This window comes from Cebidichthys violaceus, unplaced genomic scaffold (assembly GCF_023349555.1).
Source record: "Cebidichthys violaceus isolate CVI_PGR_0920_01 unplaced genomic scaffold, fCebVio1.0.p SCAF_15, whole genome shotgun sequence".
Taxonomy (NCBI): domain Eukaryota; kingdom Metazoa; phylum Chordata; class Actinopteri; order Perciformes; family Stichaeidae; genus Cebidichthys; species Cebidichthys violaceus.
The window spans coordinates 6,010,676-6,031,523 of NW_027176318.1; the positions used below are offsets into that span (position 1 = coordinate 6,010,676).

Genomic DNA, 20,848 nt, shown 5'->3' on the forward strand with positions numbered 1-20,848 from the left:
TCACTGATGACTCAGGATTCAGATCGTTAGGGTGCACTCAAGAGTCACTGGCTGGGTCTACATTCACAGAGAACTTAGTTCTGTCACCATAGTTTGGGTTTCATCCATGAAATGCAGGTATGAGAGAGTTCTAGTACTCGCTGGTCAGTCAAAGATGGTTTACGCCTCAAAAAGACCAATAGCCAGGCCAGTAGTTAACTTTCTCTGTGTGTGAAAACAACCAGTGACTCTCGTGTTTCTCTTTTATGAAGAGAAATCTGTTCGGAATAAAAATATCAGAGATAAAAATCTAATAATCTACAATGCAACAACTTTGGGAAAGACTTCCCACTAATACCACTGGTGAGAGAGACTGGTGGTAGGAGGGAGGTTTGTCTCAACATGGTTTGATTTGTTTGACGTTGTCAAACTCCTCATATAGAGAAGCTATGTCACTACCTCCATTCACTCACAAGACCTGGCATTGTACTAAAACACAATCAACACGGCCTTGTGGAGCCTTTTGAGACATTTAACAATACAACGTCTAGGCTGCTAATGTCTTCAGGCTGAAGCCCAAAGATCTTTGAATACACTATTGACTTGAGTCTCAGGAACTGCCCTTTCTATTTTGAATTCAACTTTATATTCAAATACATTTATATCAGAAGACCATTAAGTACTCAAAACACCGTTTTCCAGTGGGAATTACTATGCATAAATCATTTTGTTGCTTATGTAATGTTTGTGATTAAGTTGTGTGATTTTCAGGTGGTGTTTACACACAATATGTGAAATGTTGGACCAATAAATGCAACTGAGATTAATAGGTAATTTTAGAAGTCGTACATGGCTTTTATTACGGTGCAATGAATAAATGTCTTCACATGTGTTTGATGTTCATTTTTGAAGTAATTCAAATACAAATAAAAAATGGAGAATGCAAAAGACGTAGAAACAGAATAGCTCAGTAAATAAAGTTAAACATGCCTTGTTAAAGAAAAAACTAAATGACACAAACATTTAAAAAGTAAATATAATCATGTGAACAGAGCTGTCCTTCAGAATAGTTCCCTATTAAGAGTTTTGGGAGCTCTATTTGAACTGATCTGATAACACATTTCCTACCACACAGCCACCCATTAAAGTCATTTAAAAAATATAAATGATGGTATCTTGATGACTGGCTGAAACTATCTGAGCTGCAGAGTGTGGAGGTTTTGAGTTCCCCTTTAATGAACTGTGAACAATGAAGATTGCATTTTCTCCTGTTTCTTCTTCTACATAAACTGAGAGATGAAACTTCTTGTGTAAGTAAAAAGCATATTAAGAATCCAACCCAAATGTGACCACAAGACAACACTCATATTCTCTTCACTTGAGCGTAGAGATCCTCTGGGACGTCAGCAGTCTGTGTAACGTTGTTTGCTCGGTGGGACACTTTGACCTGTGCATACAGCGTGTCCTGCTGCTGTCCACTGTCCTGCACCGAGACAGAGGACGGTTCAGGTCCGCGCCTCGAGAAGTTAATCTCTCCATAATGGATGTCTTCCTCTGTTCTTGCTGTCTCCTCAACAGTCAGACTCTGCAAATATATAAATAAAGCAAACAGGAAGTGTTTGTGAACATTCAGCTGGATCTTTCACAATGATTACAGAACTACACAGAGTTTGGTATGTTCTCACCTGTCTCTGTTGTGCAGTTGGATGTGTTGACTTCAAACGACTGGAAGACAAAAGGTTGGGTTTAATATACAGAGTGGCAGAAGAAGATTTAACTTGAGATACTTACCAAACAAAGACAACCAGACAGATGAGTACGATGATCCCAATGATTCCTCCAAGAACTGCGCCCAATTGTAGAAGGTTATCTTCACCTCAAGACAAGATGAAAAAACAACAAATAGAAGTGACTAAATGAAGACAATGTGAACATGTGACACTATCAAAGTCCCTTTAATAGTTACCATTAATAGTCAGACGGATCTCTGATGATGTCTGATTACCAAGATCATTGGTGGCCACACAGTGATAAACTCCTCCATCAGTGACATTAAAGCTGTAAAAGTCTCCTCCAGATACAGTGAGGGGTCCATCTTTGCTGATCTTGATCCAGGTGAAGCGGCTGACGGGAGGATTGGCTCTGCTGGAGCAGGTCAGGTTCACCCGGCTACCTGCTGACACCGAACCTGGTGGACTGATGGACGCCGAGGTGTTCTTGGGAGCGTCTGAGGAGAATGTGACGGAGATGTGAAGTAAGAGAGCAGCATCAGAGCCTGAACGAGATCCTTAAGAGAGAAGAATCGTCATGTGCTGACAGGATCCAATAACAAACACTCACATGAAACATTGAGAGTCGTTCTCTCCTCTGCTGTCTTGACATCTTTTCCTTCATTCACAGGATATCTGGCAGAACAGTTGATGATGAATCCATCATGTTCGTCTGACAGAGTGATGATCTTCTGGATTTTAGTTGTGAAGGTTCGATCTTTGTTTTCCTCTGTCATGATGTGAGGGTCTTGTTGGAGGTTCCAGGTGAGTTTCGGAGGAGAGTGTGGACAGGGAGTGAAAGCTGAGCAGCTTATAGAGACAGACTCCTTCTCCTTCAGATCACCTGAGATCTCAATCCTGGGACTTGGAGGAGAATCTGTGGTTTCAAATCAAATACAGATTGTACACTGAAAAACACAGCGACAAGACCAGGAGTCTACTGCCATGCTAGCAGTACTCTTCTACATTTGAGAGCAAAATATTGTACTTTTACTCCACTAACAGCTTTTGGATTGTGATTCCTTATTTTAAAAAAGAAGAACGTGTTTGTTCGGGGCATCTTGTCATTTTTCTGATGTTTCTGAGTTGTTAACAGAAATTACTTTTTTTCTCTTTTCCTCTCCCATTAATCACCTCACAACCCCTCAGATTTATCTTGTGACCCTCTGTAGGGTAACATAAAATGTAAACTTACACTAATTAATGTAGATTTTGTACATTAATGATGGTAAATTGAAAAAAAAAAACTGAACTCATCAGACTTCCCCTTTTTCAAGCGTTACATGCAAAGGTCCACATGAACAGGCAGCTTTCTCATGGGACTATTAATAGTAGTGCACTAAAAAAATTCTATTAATATTCATGAAGTGTAAACATTTCATTGTCTGGTTGGACTCTGTAGCAGATATTTACATTCACATTGAAGGTTAGCTTCAACTGATATCACTTTTTATTCTAAACAATAACATCATGGACTGACTGATAAAAACAAAACTCTCTTACCTAGAACTGTTATTTGAAGAGGATCACAAGGAGCTGTTGCAGAAAATGGCCGGTTCTCAATCCTGAAGTAGTATTTGTTTGTGTATGATGTGATTAAACTGGAAAATAAAGTGGTGCAGTCTTTCTGACTCAGGTCTCCAATTAGATTCATTGGATAGATGTTATCATTCCTGCTACTGTTGAAAATCACATTTTCTGGATATTCGCCAAAGTGATGGTCATTTTTAATCCACACTCCGAAGGTTGTTCTTGCGCTGTTGAATTTTTCCTCTGATTTAATAACGCTGAAGTTACATGGGATTTGCAAACAAGATCCAGTCAGTGCTTTCATCTCTTGAGGTGCAGTAATTAATAGAGCTAGATTATTTACACAATCAGCCAAAGTACCTGTGAAACAGATTAATGATTAACAGTGGTGATTAACATGTGTAACAACACATCAACAAAACATGAAGTGAAATATGCTTCAGCAGTAATATTTTGCATTGTGGTCTATTTTTCCTTGAACAGTTTTTGTATTGATTCATGTTTTTGGTTTTACATCAACTATGAGGTCGACCCCAGTGGTGACCAAACCCCTCTACATCTCCAAATAACTAAGTCAGCCTCGTCTCAGTGACAAAAAGCTCAGGAAGAAAATACAGATTGTAACATTCACATGAATTTAGGGTAACATGATATGTGTCAAATAGTAAATGATTCAAGAGAAATACAAGTGACTGAACCAAAAGCTCACCTGAGAGAAAGAAGACACTCAGTAACATGTTGGCTGTCACCGTTCTCACAGACCGGACTGCCATGACACTCATCACCTGGATTCACAAACACAACAATGCAGTGGATTTTACGAAGCGTTCAACATGCTCTGTACAACCACAAGTTGTGTTAAGAGACCACCGCTCACAAGTCTGCAAATGTGTACGACTCAGAGTGTTAGATGAGAATCAAACCATGAATGTTGTCTCACCAAAGAAGCCCACATCAACAAGAGAGTGACAAACAGATGGTTGGTGGTTTTAAAGAGAAAATCATGCAATTCATGAATTTCATCAGTCTAACAAACCAACTTCCTTTTTTAGTCGACCCTTTTTTAATTAAGAGCACAGAGCGAGTGCAGTTTTATTTTGATCAGAGTTCTTCCCTTAACTGCTCATATCCTGTGAGTCTATATCTTCTATTATATATTATATATATCCCAATAATTATAAGGACATGTAACAGCCAGTGACTTGAGTACAGTCACTGTGGATCACACTGAGCTTTATCTCTGTTGCTCTGCATCACAGGACTGATGAACCTCACAAACTTTTATTTGCGTTATTTCAATTTCATCATTGAATAAATGACTTACCCTAACAGATAAAACATTTCCTCACTCATACTTTCTGCTTCATCTTCATCTCAAATATCTATTAAAATCTTCAAAAAGTACATTTGATAAACACCAGCAGACAAAAGGTAAGGATAATTCTGTTTTATATTTCAAAAGAAAAACATGAAAATGTCCCATCAAGGAGCCCAGTTTCACACAGATTATTGAAGAAACTGCATCTGTTTTTGTTTTCCTTCATGAAGGAGCATAGAGGGGAAAATACTGGAATCCATGAGAAGCAGTGGAAAATGACTCGCCAAGCTATCAGAAAAATATAAGGCACTCAATGGCATGAATAATACGGAAAAGGCTCAGATGGGCAGCTACTCTTTACAACGTATTGATATTTTATCCACCCATGAGTCCTGACACACAGTTTTGTTCTCTGTGCCTTTAAATATGAACACAGAAGTTCCGAAAATCAATTTATTGGTGAATAACTAGAATTAAATATATCATACTAGATCGAATATAAATATTAAAATATATAGAATGATGGTTTTCTACCATTTGCCATTTGATCCTAAAATGATTGATTGTAGCAGACATCAACTTACATTGGAGTGAGTGTTTTTTTCTCAGTGCAGCCGTTCTGTCTGACCAGGTCCATGCAGAAGTCACAGGTCTATGAACCAAGATGGACTGTGAAAGGAAGGAGGAGTTAATGGAAGGTGGGTCAAAATATTACTGCTGGTGTTCCTGCAAATGGTAAATAAAGCTATAATTCACACACTTGTATGCACATTTGTACTACAACCACCACTGGATTCTGAAAATACCACAACGTCCATTAATTTACCAGCCAATGATTAAATGAAGTATTCTAAATGAAGAAATGAGACATTAAGAGTCACAACAATGCTTATTATGAGATGGAACTGATTATTTCATTTGTTAAGAGCATGAGTGGAGAAATACTCTTTCTCTCCTTGATTATTACATGCAGAAAAAACTTGATTTATTGTGGATGCATTTATTGAATATAATTCATGTTGAAATGAGATTATTAGGATTTTTCTGTTATTGAAATAGGTTTTTATTCATTGGATTCTGACTTTGACTCTACATGGTGTTTTTGTACCATTGTCTTACTTCATTCACAGTCTCCTGTGAACTTTTATGTTTTTGCCAACTTAAAACTTTTACATGCACCTGCACTTTTCGTCTGAGACGTGTGTTTTGGGTCCATGTCTTGCTGGTTTCCAGTGTAGCTTGATACATACTGTATGTACAAATTCAGGTGATGATGAATCCATCATGTTCGTCTGACAATAATCATAAATCATAAGGTCCCCTTTAAGGATGACTACATAAAGAAATAGCAACATTGTGTGAGTCTGCTCTTTTGTACATGATAATTCCTGTACTTATTGTTCTTTTAATGCAATATCCTATAAAATCCTTCATTGTCCCATCCCTAGTACACATAACATATATTTTTAAATGAAAATCCCATTTCTCAATGAATATATTTTATTGCAGAAAATTGTATATCACAAGTGAGAATTCTACAGATTCCGACTAACCAACTTCCCCTGTGTACTTAAAAGTTCTCAAAATGTATTGAGGGAGTTGTACATGTCGTACCCTCCACCACTTCTCCTTATTAGTCTGGTTGATAAGCCACACAGCTAAAGCAAAGGTTTCTCAACACATTCAGAGTGTCAACACCAACTCAACGTGTGTGAAACTTGACAAACAAGTATCTGTCACGATGAATAGCATATACGTTGAATTTGAGTTGACCCTTTTTTAATTAAGAGCACAGAGCGAGTGCAGTTTTATTTTGATCAGAGTTTTTCCCTTAACTGCTCATATCCTGTGAGTCTATATCTTCTATTATATATTATATATATCCCAATAATTATAAGGACATGTAACAGCCAGTGACTTGAGTACAGTCACTATGGATCACACTGAGCTTTATCTCTGTTGCTCTGCATCACAGGACTGATGAACCTCACAAACTTTTATTTGCGTTATTTCAATTTCATCATTGAATAAATGACTTACCCTAACAGATAAAACATTTCCTCACTCATACTTTCTGCTTCATCTTCATCTCAAATATCTATTAAAATCTTCAAAAAGTACATTTGATAAACACCAGCAGACAAAAGGTAAGGATAATTCTGTTTTATATTTCAAAAGAAAAACATGAAAATGTCCCATCAAGGAGCCCAGTTTCACACAGATTATTGAAGAAACTGTATCTGTTTTTGTTTTCCTTCATAAAGGAGCATAGAGGGGAAAATACTGGAATCCATGAGAAGCAGTGGAAAATGACTCGCCAAGCTATCAGAAAAATATAAGGCACTCAATGGCATGAATAATACGGAAAAGGCTCAGATGGGCAGCTACTCTTTACAACGTATTGATATTTTATCCACCCATGAGTCCTGACACACAGTTTTGTTCTCTGTGCCTTTAAATATGAACACAGAAGTTCCGAAAATCAATTTATTGGTGAATAACTAGAATTAAATATATCATACTAGATCGAATATAAATATTAAAATATATAGAATGATGGTTTTCTACCATTTGCCATTTGATCCTAAAATGATTGATTGTAGCAGACATCAACTTACATTGGAGTGAGTGTTTTTTTCTCAGTGCAGCCGTTCTGTCTGACCAGGTCTATGCAGAAGTCACAGGTCTATGAACCAAGATGGACTGTGAAAGGAAGGAGGAGTTAATGGAAGGTGTGTCAAAATATTACTGCTGGTGTTCCTGCAAATGGTAAATAAAGCTATAATTCACACACTTGTATGCACATTTGTACTACAACCACCACTGGATTCTGAAAATACCACAACGTCCATTAATTTACCAGCCAATGATTAAATGAAGTATTCTAAATGAAGAAATGAGACATTAAGAGTCACAACAATGCTTATTATGAGATGGAACTGATTATTTCATTTGTTAAGAGCATGAGTGGAGAAATACTCTTTCTCTCCTTGATTATTACATGCAGAAAAAACTTGATTTATTGTGGATGCATTTATTGAATATAATTCATGTTGAAATGAGATTATTAGGATTTTTCTGTTATTGAAATAGGTTTTTATTCATTGGATTCTGACTTTGACTCTACATGGTGTTTTTGTACCATTGTCTTACTTCATTCACAGTCTCCTGTGAACTTTTATGTTTTTGCCAACTTAAAACTTTTACATGCACCTGCACTTTTCGTCTGAGACGTGTGTTTTGGGTCCATGTCTTGCTGGTTTCCAGTGTAGCTTGATACATACTGTATGTACAAATTCAGGTGATGATGAATCCATCATGTTCGTCTGACAATAATCATAAATCATAAGGTCCCCTTTAAGGATGACTACATAAAGAAATAGCAACATTGTGTGAGTCTGCTCTTTTGTACATGATAATTCCTGTACTTATTGTTCTTTTAATGCAATATCCTATAAAATCCTTCATTGTCCCATCCCTAGTACACATAACATATATTTTTAAATGAAAATCCCATTTCTCAATGAATATATTTTATTGCAGAAAATTGTATATCACAAGTGAGAATTCTACAGATTCCGACTAACCAACTTCCCCTGTGTACTTAAAAGTTCTCAAAATGTATTGAGGGAGTTGTACATGTCGTACCCTCCACCACTTCTCCTTATTAGTCTGGCTGACAAGCCACACAGCTAAAGCAAAGGTTTCTCAACACATTCAGAGTGTCAACACCAACTCAACGTGTGTGAAACTTGACAAACAAGTATCTGTCACGATGAATAGCATATACGTTGAATTTGAGTTGTCCTGCAGTGAATGTGATGTCCTCCTGAGGATTATTATTAATGCATTATTACCTGGACTCCTGATCATGTGGATTTATATTTATAACAATAATAGTCTTGTCTTGTCATTACATAGACTGTTTGCACTGTATGAATACCTCACATATAAAACCATATTCTCTGTAGGGGAACGTGAGCTTTCCACAGTATGAGACAACTAGTTATTTTGTCAGTTATAATTACGACTTATTCTCACTTGTCTGTGTTGACTTAGAAATATTTGAACCATATGAAGTCAGATATTACGACATCTTAAAATCTTTGTTTCAAATGACTCAACTCATTGCAAGCGTTCATATATATTTCACATAACGCATATAACATAATAATAATGACATATTTGAACAGGTGAAAGCATGAACTTCATGTATTTTACACGTACAGAAACCGTAATGCTGACTTCTGCACATTATATCAGCAGTTACCTCCACAGTTACATAGCAATCATGAGTCTGTGAATACATGCTAAAGGATAAAATAAGTGACAACACTTTCTGCTGATTGAAACGCATCATTTTTGATTTTATTTAACACACTTTACATGCATCCAATGGAAACATCAGCTAAGCAATAGAAATGATTTACATGGTCCAGGCATGTGTTTTGTATCTTAAGAACAAATAATAAAATCCGGTGCCAAGAATCAGTTTAACATGAGATAAAATATGAAAGAGGATGTTTTTACTTTTGTGTTATGATGATTTAAACAAAGACACACAGTGCAGAGAAAGCACATATAAACATGATTCACTGTTCCTCTTTAAAGAATGGAAGGCCGTTAAGTATTAAGAGAAAATCTACACACATTGTTGTAAGTGGCACACTAAGACTAATGAATACAGAACTTATAATACAGTTGTCGTTTCATAACATCTTCTTCCTCTTCTGGCTCATGATGGACGTAACTCAACCACGCTGTTAACATAGTCCGCTTCTACTGCGCGCTGCAGCGGAAAGAGTTTTAGTTACTGCCAAGATGAAAACAGATGCAACATGTCTTTTGTGTTCCAGATGTGTCACTGTCACAAGGCCTCACATTATAGAACAGCAGATGGAGCAATCCACCACCTAAATTAGGCCCTCAAAGAACATGTTAAACCTCACAGACACACACACACACACACACACACACACACACACACACACACACACACACACACACACACACACACACACACACGATAATGTTTGCCATATCATCTTCATGAGGTGATAACATGTCAATGTTGTGTTTACAGCTTGTTGGACTGCCCCTTAATACATTAATGCAGGTTTAATGTTGTTTTGACTTTGTTTTGTTTCAATAGTTTTTTATTTAATTTTTGTCGCTATTCATTTCTGATGTTCTGTTTTTACGGATGAATAAATGGAACCACTTTATGAAGCTTTCACGGTAAACAGTTTAACAAAGAAAGCATCCAGCAGATCCAGAGCATCATTAGCATTCATTTGGAGACGTGCTTCATTGCATTGCAGTGGTCTGCTGTTGGTGGAGACTCTGGTCTTTAAACATTATCACAACATTGAAGGATTATTCCTGTATTCTTGTTGTAAATCAAAACAAGGACATCTACAAATAAAACCTTGCTAATTGATTCTTAAGAGTTACATTAAGAGCTATTTAAGGTGGATTCTTCCCTCTTCCTGAGACCTGCAGACAGTTAAGTTACCTGATCATGAAATAGCTCTCCTCATCTGATATCTTACCTTCTGTGGTTTGATGGAGCGTCTTGATCTGAACCAGCTGGATGAAAAAGAAGAATGAATGAATTTGTTGGTAACATTTTATAACTATGATATTTCATAAACATACTCTGTAATGCATTTCCTTTCAGCACTGCTTCATTATGCATTTTATGATGACATATAAGGTCCAGTATCATAATAATTTATAATTGCTGGTCATTTACTGACATTTGGAAGGATAGTAGTGCATTATATTTCTCATAGTTACAATAAATTATACTTGTTTTAAAAATCATTGCACTCACTGTTATAATGCATTATAATGAGGTTATACGTTACTCTGTGGTTATTGTTTTGATTTAAGTGAACATGTTGTGTGTTGTTATTTAGTAGATTTAATGACATATTTCTTCACTTTTCTTGAAGCAAACAGTGCCCACTTAGAGTAACTTATGATCACATTATAATGCATTATTAAAAGACTATGATGTATAACAACAACGGGAATTATAATACACTATGATCCTTGCAAATGTCAGTGAGTGACTAGCAGGTATGAAGTGTTATACTTGACCTTATACGTCACTGTAAAATGCTTTATAATGTGTATGATTATAGTTATCATCATTATGAATATTGATGATGTATTATGCATTAATGCATTACAAATGTGTTCATAATGTATTATAGACATGGGCTTAGAGAGTAGAAAGTGTTACATTTTTGGCGGTTGTTTTGTAATGACAATGATCTGTCTCATACATTTCAACCACATTTAAAATGAGACCAGCTGGTGTGAATCTGCAGACGACCGTATTGTAGAAAAGTTTGTCTCACCACTCAAAGATGACCAATGTACTGACGAGCATTACGATTCCCAGGATCTTCACTATGACTTGAGCACCAACCCGTTGATCGCCTGCAACACAACAGCATGGTCACCTTCTAAAATGTTATGACTCTAAAACATCTGAAATCATAATTCCTGCAGTTACCTTCAAATACCAACTGACGTCCAGTCGATAGCTGAATGTCCAGCTCATTTCTACATCCACAATAATACAATCTGCCTCGATCACTGCTGCTCACTTTAACGCCATAAATCTGTTCATCAACTTTAATCATTGTCAGTCTGCCATCATTGATCATGAACCACACAAAGGTGTCAATGGGAGGGTTTCCTCTGCAGGAGCAGGTCAGGTTCACCAAGCTGCCAACTGACACTGGATCAGTGGGACTGATGACCACTGAGGTGTCCCTGGGAGGGTCTGGAAGATTTAGCACATAATGATGAGAAAAGATCAGCTGTCGTGCCATCTGCTTTCAATCTTTATAAAACAAACACTCACATGAAACATTGAGAGTCGTTCTCTCCTCTGCTGTCTTGACATCTTTTCCTTCATTCACAAGATATCTGGCAGAACAGGTGATGATGAATCCATCATGTTCGTCTGACAGAGTGATGATCTTCTGGATTTTAGTTGTGAAGGTTCGATCTTTGTTTTCCTCTGTCATGATGTGAGGGTCTTGTTGGAGGTTCCAGGTGAGTTTCGGAGGAGAGTGTGGACAGGGAGTGAAAGCTGAGCAGCTTATAGAGACAGACTCCTTCTCCTTCAGATCACCTGAGATCTCAATCCTGGGACTTGGAGGAGAATCTGTGGTTTCAAATCAAATACAGATTGTACACTGAAAAACACAGCGACAAGACCAGGAGTCTACTGCCATGCTAGCAGTACTCTTCTACATTTGAGACTAACAGCTTTTGGAATATTATTTTTTTGTTGAAAAAAGAAGATCGCGTTTGTTCAAGGCTGCTTGTCATTTTTCTGATGTTTCTGAGTTGTTAACAGAAATTACTTTTTTTCTCTTTTCCTCTCCCATTAATCACCTCACGACCCCTCAGATTTATCTTGTGACCCTCTGTAGGGGTAACATAAAATGTAAACTTACACTAATTAATGTAGATTTTGTACATTAATGATGGTAAATTGAAAAAATCTCGAGACTTCCCCTTTTTCAAGCGTTACATGCAAAGGTCCACATGAACAGGCAGCTTTCTCATGGGACTATTAATAGTAGTGCACAAAAAAAATTCTATTAATATTCAGGAAGTGTAAACATTTCATTGTCTGGTTGGTCTCTGAAGCAGATATTTACATTCACATTGAAGGTTATCTTCAACTGATATCACTTTTTATTCTCAACAATAACATCATGCACTGACTGATAAAAACAAAACTCTCTTACCTAGAACTGTTATTTGAAGAGGATCACAAGGAGCTGTTGCAACAAATGGCCAGTTCTCAATCCTGAAGTAGTATGTGTTCGTGTATGATGTGATTAAACTGGAAAATAAAGTGGTGCAGTTTTTCTGACTCAGGTCTCCAGTTAGATTCATTGGATAGATGTTATCATTCCTGCTACTGTTGAAAATCACATTATCTGGATATTCGCCAAAGGTACGGTTATTTTTAATCCACACTCCGAAGGTTGTTCTTGTGCTGTTGAATTCCTTCTCTGATTTAATAACTCTGAAGTTACATGGGATTTGCAAACAAGATCCAGTCAGTGCTTTCATCTCTTGAGGTGCAGTTATGAATAGAGCTGGATTCCAATCACAATCATCCAAAGCACCTGTGAAACAGACTAATGATTAACAGTGGTGATTAACATGTGTAACAACATATCAACAAAACATGAAGAGAAATATGCTTCAGCAGTAATATTTTGCATTGTAGTCTTTTTTCCCTGAACAGTTTTTGTATTGATTCACATTTTTGGTTTTACAGCGACTATGAGGTCGACCCCAGTGGTGACCAAACCCGTCTACATCTCCAAATAACTAAGTCAGTCTCGTCTCAGTGACAAAAGAGCTCAGGAAGAAAATACAGATTGTAACATTCACATGAATTTAGGGTAACATGATATGTGTCAAATAGTAAATGATTCAAGAGAAATACAAGTGACTGAACCAAAAGCTCACCTGAGAGAAAGAAGACACTCAGTAACATGTTGGCTGTCACCGTTCTCACAGACCGGACTGCCATGACACTCATCACCTGGATTCACAAACACAACAATGCAGTGGATTTTACGAAGCGTTCAACATGCTCTGTACAACCACAAGTTGTGTTAAGAGACCACCGCTCACAAGTCTGCAAATGTGTACGACTCAGAGTGTTAGATGAGAATCAAACCATGAATGTTGTCTCACCAAAGAAGCCCACATCAACAAGAGAGTGACAAATAGATGGTTGGTGGTTTTAAAGAGAAAATCATGCAATTCATGAATTTCATCAGTCTAACAAACCAACTTCCTTTTTTAGCTGTTGTAATTTAAAACCAAGTTGACTTTTTTTGAATTAAGAGCACAGAACGAGTGCAGTTTTATTTTTTATCAGAGTTCTTCCCTTAACTGCTCATGTCCTGTGAGTCTATATCTTCTATAATCGTTATATATTACATACATCCCAATAATTATAATAATAATAAGGACATGTAACAGCCAGTGACTTGAGTACAGTCACTGTGGATCACACTGAGCTTTATCTCTGTTGCTCTGCATCACAGGACTGATGAACCTCACAAACTTTTATTTGCTTTTTTATAATTTCATCATTAAATAAATGGCTTACCCCAATAGATAAAACATTTCCTCACTCATACTTTCTGCTTCATCTTCATCTCAAATATCTATTAAAATCTTCAAAAAGTACATTTCATAAACACCAGCAGACAAAAGGTAAGGATAATTCTGTTTTATATTTAAAAAGAAAAACATGAAAATGTCCCATCAAGGAGCCCAGTTTCACACAGATTATTGAAGAAATTGTATCTGTTTTTGTTTTCCTTCATAAAGGAGCATAGAGGGGAAAATACTGGAATCCATGAGAAGCAGTGGAAAATGATTCGCCAAGCAGTCAGTAAAATATAAGGCACTCAATGGCATGAATAATACAGAAAAGGCTCAGATGGGCAGCTACTCTTTACAACGTATTGATATTTTATCCACCCATGAGTCCTGACACACAGACTGGCACGGAAAAACCTGGCAGCAAGGTAACACCGGTGTGAAAGTGTAAAGTGTCCTGCTTGTAGTTCAGTAGTTCTAGAGGAGATTAATTGAATACTCAGCAGTTTTACTGATTTAATTTGAGCTTGAATCATGTTTGTTTCTTTGCCAACAAAGACATCAGTTATAATTGATGTTAGGCCTAAAACAGAGCAGGCAAAGCTCATATCAAACGTTTAAATATTACTCTTTCATCACAGACTCTCTGGATAAATCAAACTAATATGTAAAGAGTAAACTGAACAGCCATACAGTAAACAGGGCCATCTAGTGGTATGTTAAAGCAATGCCATCTATAGAAATGGAGAGACCTGTGGATCAGACACAGTATGAAGCATGACATCCAGATGTAGATTAACAAGCTTATTTTTTTAAAGATTACTGTGACGTTGAAGGTCGACTGAACTGTTGTTTCCTGTTGTTAAAAAAAGGAGGCTCGACCCCGTGTGCCCACCCCAATTCCCGCTTCTGTGCCCCGGCGGCTCAGTGTCCCATCATTGACCCCCAGTGGGAGAGTGAGGAGGGCGTTCCCATTGACGCCATCATCTTCGGTGGCAGGAGGCCGGAAGGTTGGTGCTGCTCTCGTTGAACATCCAGAGTTTTTCTCTCAACAGTCGCAGACTTTATTTGAAGAGCATTTTCATGTGTTTTACCTCTCGAAGCATTTAGTTTAGTTGTAGTTATGGATTCAGACCTCAACCTGAACAGCCATATCAAGACAATTACAAAATCAGCCTACTATCACCTGAAGAATATATCAAGGATTAGAGGACTTATGTCTCAACAGGATTTGGAAAACCCTGTCCATGCATTTGTAGACTGGACTACTGTAACGGTGTGTTTACAGGTCTCTGTAAAAAGTCAATCAGAAAGCTGCAGCTGATTCAGAACGCTGCAGCTCGAGTCCTCACTAAGACCAAGAAAGTGGATCACATCACTCCAGGTCAGAGGTCTTTGCACTGGCTTCCTGTCCAACAAAGAGTTGACTTTAAAATCCTGCTGTTGGTTTATAAAGCACTGAATGGTTTAGGGCCAAAATACATCTCTGATCTGCTGCTACCTTATGAACCATCCCGACCCCTTAGGTGGTCTGGGACCGGTCTACTTTCTGTTCCCAGAGTCAGAGCTAAACATGGAGAAGCAGCGTTCAGGTTTTCAGCTCCACATATCTGGAACAAAGTCCCAGAAAGCTGCAGGTCTGCAGAGACCCTCAGCTCCTTTAAATCAAGAATGAAAACTTTTCTGTTTGCTGCTGCTTTTAATTGAACCAGATTCAAGGATATTAATCAATTTCCTGCATTTCTGCATTTTCCTACTGTATTTTATTTCTTTCACTGCACTGCAACTATCATTCTATTTTTTTTTTAGCTTTTTACTATTTACTATTTTGTACTATTTTTCTTTTGCCTTATGTTTTGATGCTTTTAATGGTTTTATGTGAAGCACTTTGAATTGTTTTGTTGTTGAAATGTGCTATACAAATAAAGTTGCCTTGCCTAGTTGTTAGTCTTCTGTGGTGTGACTCACAGAGGGACGTGAGCTAAATTAGTCTAACTTGCATTGCAACCACAAAAGGAAGCCCAGAAACATCATGCACAATGACTCGGTGCTTGTGTTGTCTTCTTCTTTTAACACATGACATGTTTGAGTCGTTACAGTTTGTATTGCACGTCCACGTCAGCTGGTTCAGAAAGGACCCGGCGACCGGCGGCTTCGGCGAGAACGCCCGCGCACTGGAGTGGATCTTCAAGCGCTGCAGCCGGGAGAGGGAGGACGAGGCGGCCAAGAGGAGCATCATCGGCTGGCTGCCAGAAGATGGCGCCATCGACACTAAAGGTCTGAGCGGCAACGTGGACATGGGCGCCCTGTTCGACGTGCCCAAGGCTTTCTGGCAGAGGGAGACGAAGGAGTTGAGAGCCTACTTCACCCAGCAGGTTGGAGCTGATCTGCCAGCTCAGGTGGAGGCTGAGCTGAAGGCACTGGAGGACCGAGTGCACAATTAAAACGCTACGGACAGGAAGTTCAAGCAGAAACAGGGCGGTAGTCACTGATGACTCAGGATTCAGATCGTTAGGGTGCACTCAAGAGTCACTGGCTGGGTCTACATTCACAGAGAACTTAGTTCTGTCACCATAGTTTGGGTTTCATCCATGAAATGCAGGTATGAGAGAGTTCTAGTACTCGCTGGTCAGTCTAAGATGGTTTACGCCTCAAAAAGACCAATAGCCAGGCCAGTAGTTAACTTTCTCTGTGTGTGAAAACAACCAGTGACTCTCGTGTTTCTCTTTTATGAAGAGAAATCTGTTCGGAATAAAAATATCAATAGATACAAATCTAATAATCTACAATGCAACAACTTTGGGAAAGACTTCCCACTAATACCACTGGTGAGAGAGACTGGTGGTAGGAGGGAGGTTTGTAACACAATCAACACGGCCTTGTGGAGCCTTTTGAGACATTTAACAATACAACGTCTAGGCTGCTAATGTTTTCAGGTTGTGAGGAATTTAAGTTTAAAAGCAATGCTTTTATGTTTAATAGCACCCCTAGTGTTTGATATTATATGACACAATATGTTTACTTATAGAAGTTTTAAACAAAAAAGTATAGTCATCAAATGTTTTGAACACTGTAAGTATAGTCATTAAATGTGTTGAATGTTGTGAAGAAGATTAGCTGAAGTATAGATAGGTGAGTGAGGGTTTTCACAGGGGACGACAATATATGGAAGTAGCTGAACCAAACAGAGAAACCGGCACCAGGAACGTAAGGAAGTGTGTGTCAGCGGGGGATGGACGAGCGCTGGCTGAAGAGGAGTGATTGACCAGGCCAATGGGTCAAAGGCCAGGAGGGGCTTATCGCATTTCAGCCAATCACTGAGCTGATACGGGACATTTTCAGAGACACTTTGAAGAAACAAAGGGACTGTGAATTGTCGGACATCTTCAGATCTTCTGGGGACCATCGGCCAGACACACCAGTCTGCCGGGTGGCCCGGATTGGGTCTCAATTTCATGGAATTTATGTTTGTTTTGTTATTAATAGTGTATTCAGTTTGCAACTGTTTTGCTTCTGTAGTTATTAAATATCTTTTGATTTGATTATGACTCAAACCAGCTGATTTTTTGGCACTGCTTTGCTGATGAAAGACGCAGCAGTAGGAGACGTGCGGCCTTCCTTTGTCTGCGAGAGTCGGATCCCTAACAAGCCCAAAGATATTTTTCTGCAAAATTCTGACAAAAAAAGTTTAAACATTTGTACTCATATTTTTTTAAGTGAGTTATAGCACCAGATCTTTTAATTATTGACTTGAGTCTCAGGAACTGCCCTTTCTATTTTGAATTAAACTTTATATTAAAATACATTTATATCAGAAGACCATTAAGTACTCAAAACACCGTTTTCCAGTGGGAATTACTATGCATAATTCATTTTGCCGCTTATGTAATGTTTGTGATTAAGTTGTGTGATTTTCAGGTGGTGTTTACACACAATATGTGAAATGTTGGACCAATAAATGCAACTGAGAATAATAGGTAATTTTAGAAGTCGTACATGGTTTTTATTACGGTGCAATGAATAAATGTCTTCACATGTGTTTGATGTTCATTTTTGAAGTAATTAAAATACAAATAAAAAATGGAGAATGCAAAAGACGTAGAAACAGAATAGCTCAGTAAATGAGGTTAAACATGCCTTGTTAAAGAAAAAACTAAATGACAGAAACATTTAAAAAGTAAATATAATATTGTAGTACAATGCTAATGTGTGAAGAGAGCTGTCTTTCAGAATAGTTCAGTGCATACAGCGTGTCCTGCTGCTGTCCACTGTCCTACACCGAGACAGAGGACGGTTCAGGTCCGCACCTCGAGAAGTTAATCTCTCCATAATGGATGTCTTCCTCTGTTCTTGCTGTCTCCTCAACAGTCAGAGTCTGCAAATATATAAATAAAGCAAACAGGAAGTGTTTGTGAACATTCACTGGATCTTTCACCATGATTACAGAACTACACAGAGTTTGGTATGTTCTCACCTGTCTCTGTTGTGCAGTTGGATGTGTTGACTTCAAATGCCTGGAAGACAAAAGGTTGGGTTTAATATACAGAGTGCCAGTAGAATATTTCACTTGAGATACTTACCAAACAAAGACAACCAGACAGATGAGTACGATGATCCCAATGATTCCTTCAAGAACTGCGCCCAATTGTAGAAAGTTAACTTCACCTCAAGACAAGATGAAAAAACAACAAATAGAAGTGACTAAATGAAGACAATGTGAACATGTGACACTATCGAAGTCCCTTTAATAGTTACCTTTAATAGTCAGACGGATCTCTGATGATGTCTGATTACCAAGATCATTGGTGGCCACACAGTGATAAACTCCTCCATCAGTGACATTAAAGCTGTAAAAGTCTCCTTCAGATACAGTGAGGGGTCCATCTTTGCTGATCTTGAACCAGGTGAAGCGGCTGACGGGAGGATTGGATCTGCTGGAGCAGGTCAGGTTCACCCAGCTACCTGCTGACACCGAACCTGGTGGACTGATGGACGCCGAGGTGTCCTTGGGAGCGTCTGAGGAGAATGTGACGGAGATGTGAAGTAAGAGAGCAGCATCAGAGCCTGAACGAGATCCTTAAGAGAGAAGAATCATCATTTGCTGACAGGATCCAATAACAAACACTCACATGAAACATTGAGAGTCGTTCTCTCCTCTGCTGTCTTGACATCTTTTCCTTCATTCACAGGATATCTGGCAGAACAGGTGATGATGGATCCATCATGTTTGTCTGACAGAGTGATGATCTTCTGGATTTTAGTTGTGAAGGTTCGATCTTTGTTTTCCTCTGTCATGATGTGAGGGTCTTGTTGGAGGTTCCAGGTGAGTTTAGGAGGAGAGTGTGGACAGGGAGTGAAAGCTGAGCAGCTTATAGAGACAGACTCCTTCTCCTTCAGATCACCTGAGATCTCAATCCTGGGACTTGGAGGAGAATCTGTGGTTTCAAATCAAATACAGATTGTACACTGAAAAACACAGCGACAAGACCAGGAGTCTACTGCCATGCTAGCAGTACTCTTCTACATTTGAGAGGAAAATATTGTACTTTTACTCCACTAACAGCTTTTGGATTGTTATTTCCTAATATAAATAAAATAATGTGTGTTGTATTTCTGAGTTATTAACAGTTCCATCAAAGAGAAATTTCCCCTTTTGAACTTCTCACATGGATTCATTTCAATAACTGTTTGAGACTCAAAAAGGCAAAAAGTCTCCACTATTTCACAATGAAGCAAAGATTAAAGAAAAGTCCAAAATTTGAACACATATGAGAAGCAGAAATTACTTTTTTCTCTCTTTTCTCTCGCATTAATCACCTCACGACCCCTCAGATTTATCTTGTGACCCTCTGTAGGGGTAACATAAAATGTAAACTTACACTAATTAATGTCGATTTTGTACATTAATGATGGTAAATTGTCAAAAAAAAACCTGAACTCATGAGACTTCCCCTTTTTCAAGCGTTAAATGAATAGGTCCGCAATAAATAGCCAGCTTCATCATGGGACTATTAATAGTAGTGCACTAAAAAAATTCTATTAATATCCATGAAGTGTAAACATTTCATTGTCTGGTTGGTCTCTGTAGCAGATATTTACATTCACATTGAAGGTTAGCTTCAACTGATATCACTTTTTATTCTAAACAATAACATCATGGACTGACTGATAAAAACCAAACTCTCTTACCTAGAATTGTTATTTGAAGAGGATCACAAGAAGCTGTTCCCAAAAATGGCCAGTTCTCAATCCTGAAGTAGTATTTGTCCGTGTAGTTTGTGATTAAACTGGAAAATAAAGTGGTGCAGTTTTTCTGACTCAGGTCTCCAATTAGATTCATTGGATAGATGTTATCACTCCTGCTACTGTTGAAAATCACATTGTCTGGTTTGAAAAACAGATGTTCATTTTTAATCCACACTCCGAAGGTTTTTCTTGTGCTGTTGAATTCCTCCTCTGATTTAATAACGCTGAAGTTACATGGGATTTGCAAACAAGATCCAGTCAGTGCTTCCATCTCTTGAGGTGCAGTAATTAATAGAGCTAGATTATTTACACAATCAGCCAAAGCACCTGTGAAACAGATTAATGATTGACAGTGGTGATTAACATGTGTATCAAAACATCAACAAAACATGAAGAGAAATATGCTTCAGCAGTAATATTTTGCATTGTGGTCTTTTTTCCGTGAACAGTTTTTGTATTGATTCATGTTTTTGGTTTTACATCAACTATGAGGTCGACCCCAGTGGTGACCAAACCCGTCTACATCTCCAAATAACTAAGTCAGCCTCGTCTCAGTGACAAAAAGCTCAGGAAGAAAATACAGATTGTAACATTCACATGAATTTAGGGTAACATGATATGTGTCAAATAGTAAATGATTCAAGAGAAATACAAGTGACTGAACCAAAAGCTCACCTGAGAGAAAGAAGACACTCAGTAACATGTTGGCTGTCACCGTTCTCACAGACCGGACTGCCATGACACTCATCACCTGGATTCACAAACACAACAATGCAGTGGATTTTACGAAGCGTTCAACATGCTCTGTACAACCACAAGTTGTGTTAAGAGACCACCGCTCACA

General features: G+C 38.1%; 1 protein-coding gene across 1 annotated transcript; it reads right to left on the reverse strand.

The window, feature by feature from the left end:
- Nucleotides 1-810: 810 nt before the first annotated feature.
- On the reverse strand, nucleotides 811-20,848 carry LOC137872086 (uncharacterized). Its single transcript, XM_068710319.1, has 24 exons — nucleotides 20,680-20,848; nucleotides 19,948-20,331; nucleotides 18,888-19,193; nucleotides 18,514-18,774; nucleotides 18,339-18,423; nucleotides 18,233-18,272; nucleotides 18,038-18,133; nucleotides 15,856-16,087; nucleotides 14,654-14,775; nucleotides 13,111-13,186; nucleotides 12,375-12,773; nucleotides 11,477-11,782; nucleotides 11,123-11,395; nucleotides 10,965-11,046; nucleotides 10,149-10,185; nucleotides 9,343-9,385; nucleotides 5,181-5,200; nucleotides 3,988-4,063; nucleotides 3,252-3,638; nucleotides 2,320-2,625; nucleotides 1,946-2,206; nucleotides 1,771-1,855; nucleotides 1,665-1,704; nucleotides 811-1,564 (listed from the first exon to the last, which is right to left on the reverse strand). The coding sequence occupies exons 1-24, from the start codon at nucleotides 20,750-20,752 to the stop codon at nucleotides 1,343-1,345; spliced, it is 4,212 nt and encodes a 1,403-aa protein (XP_068566420.1). The 5' UTR covers nucleotides 20,753-20,848; the 3' UTR covers nucleotides 811-1,342.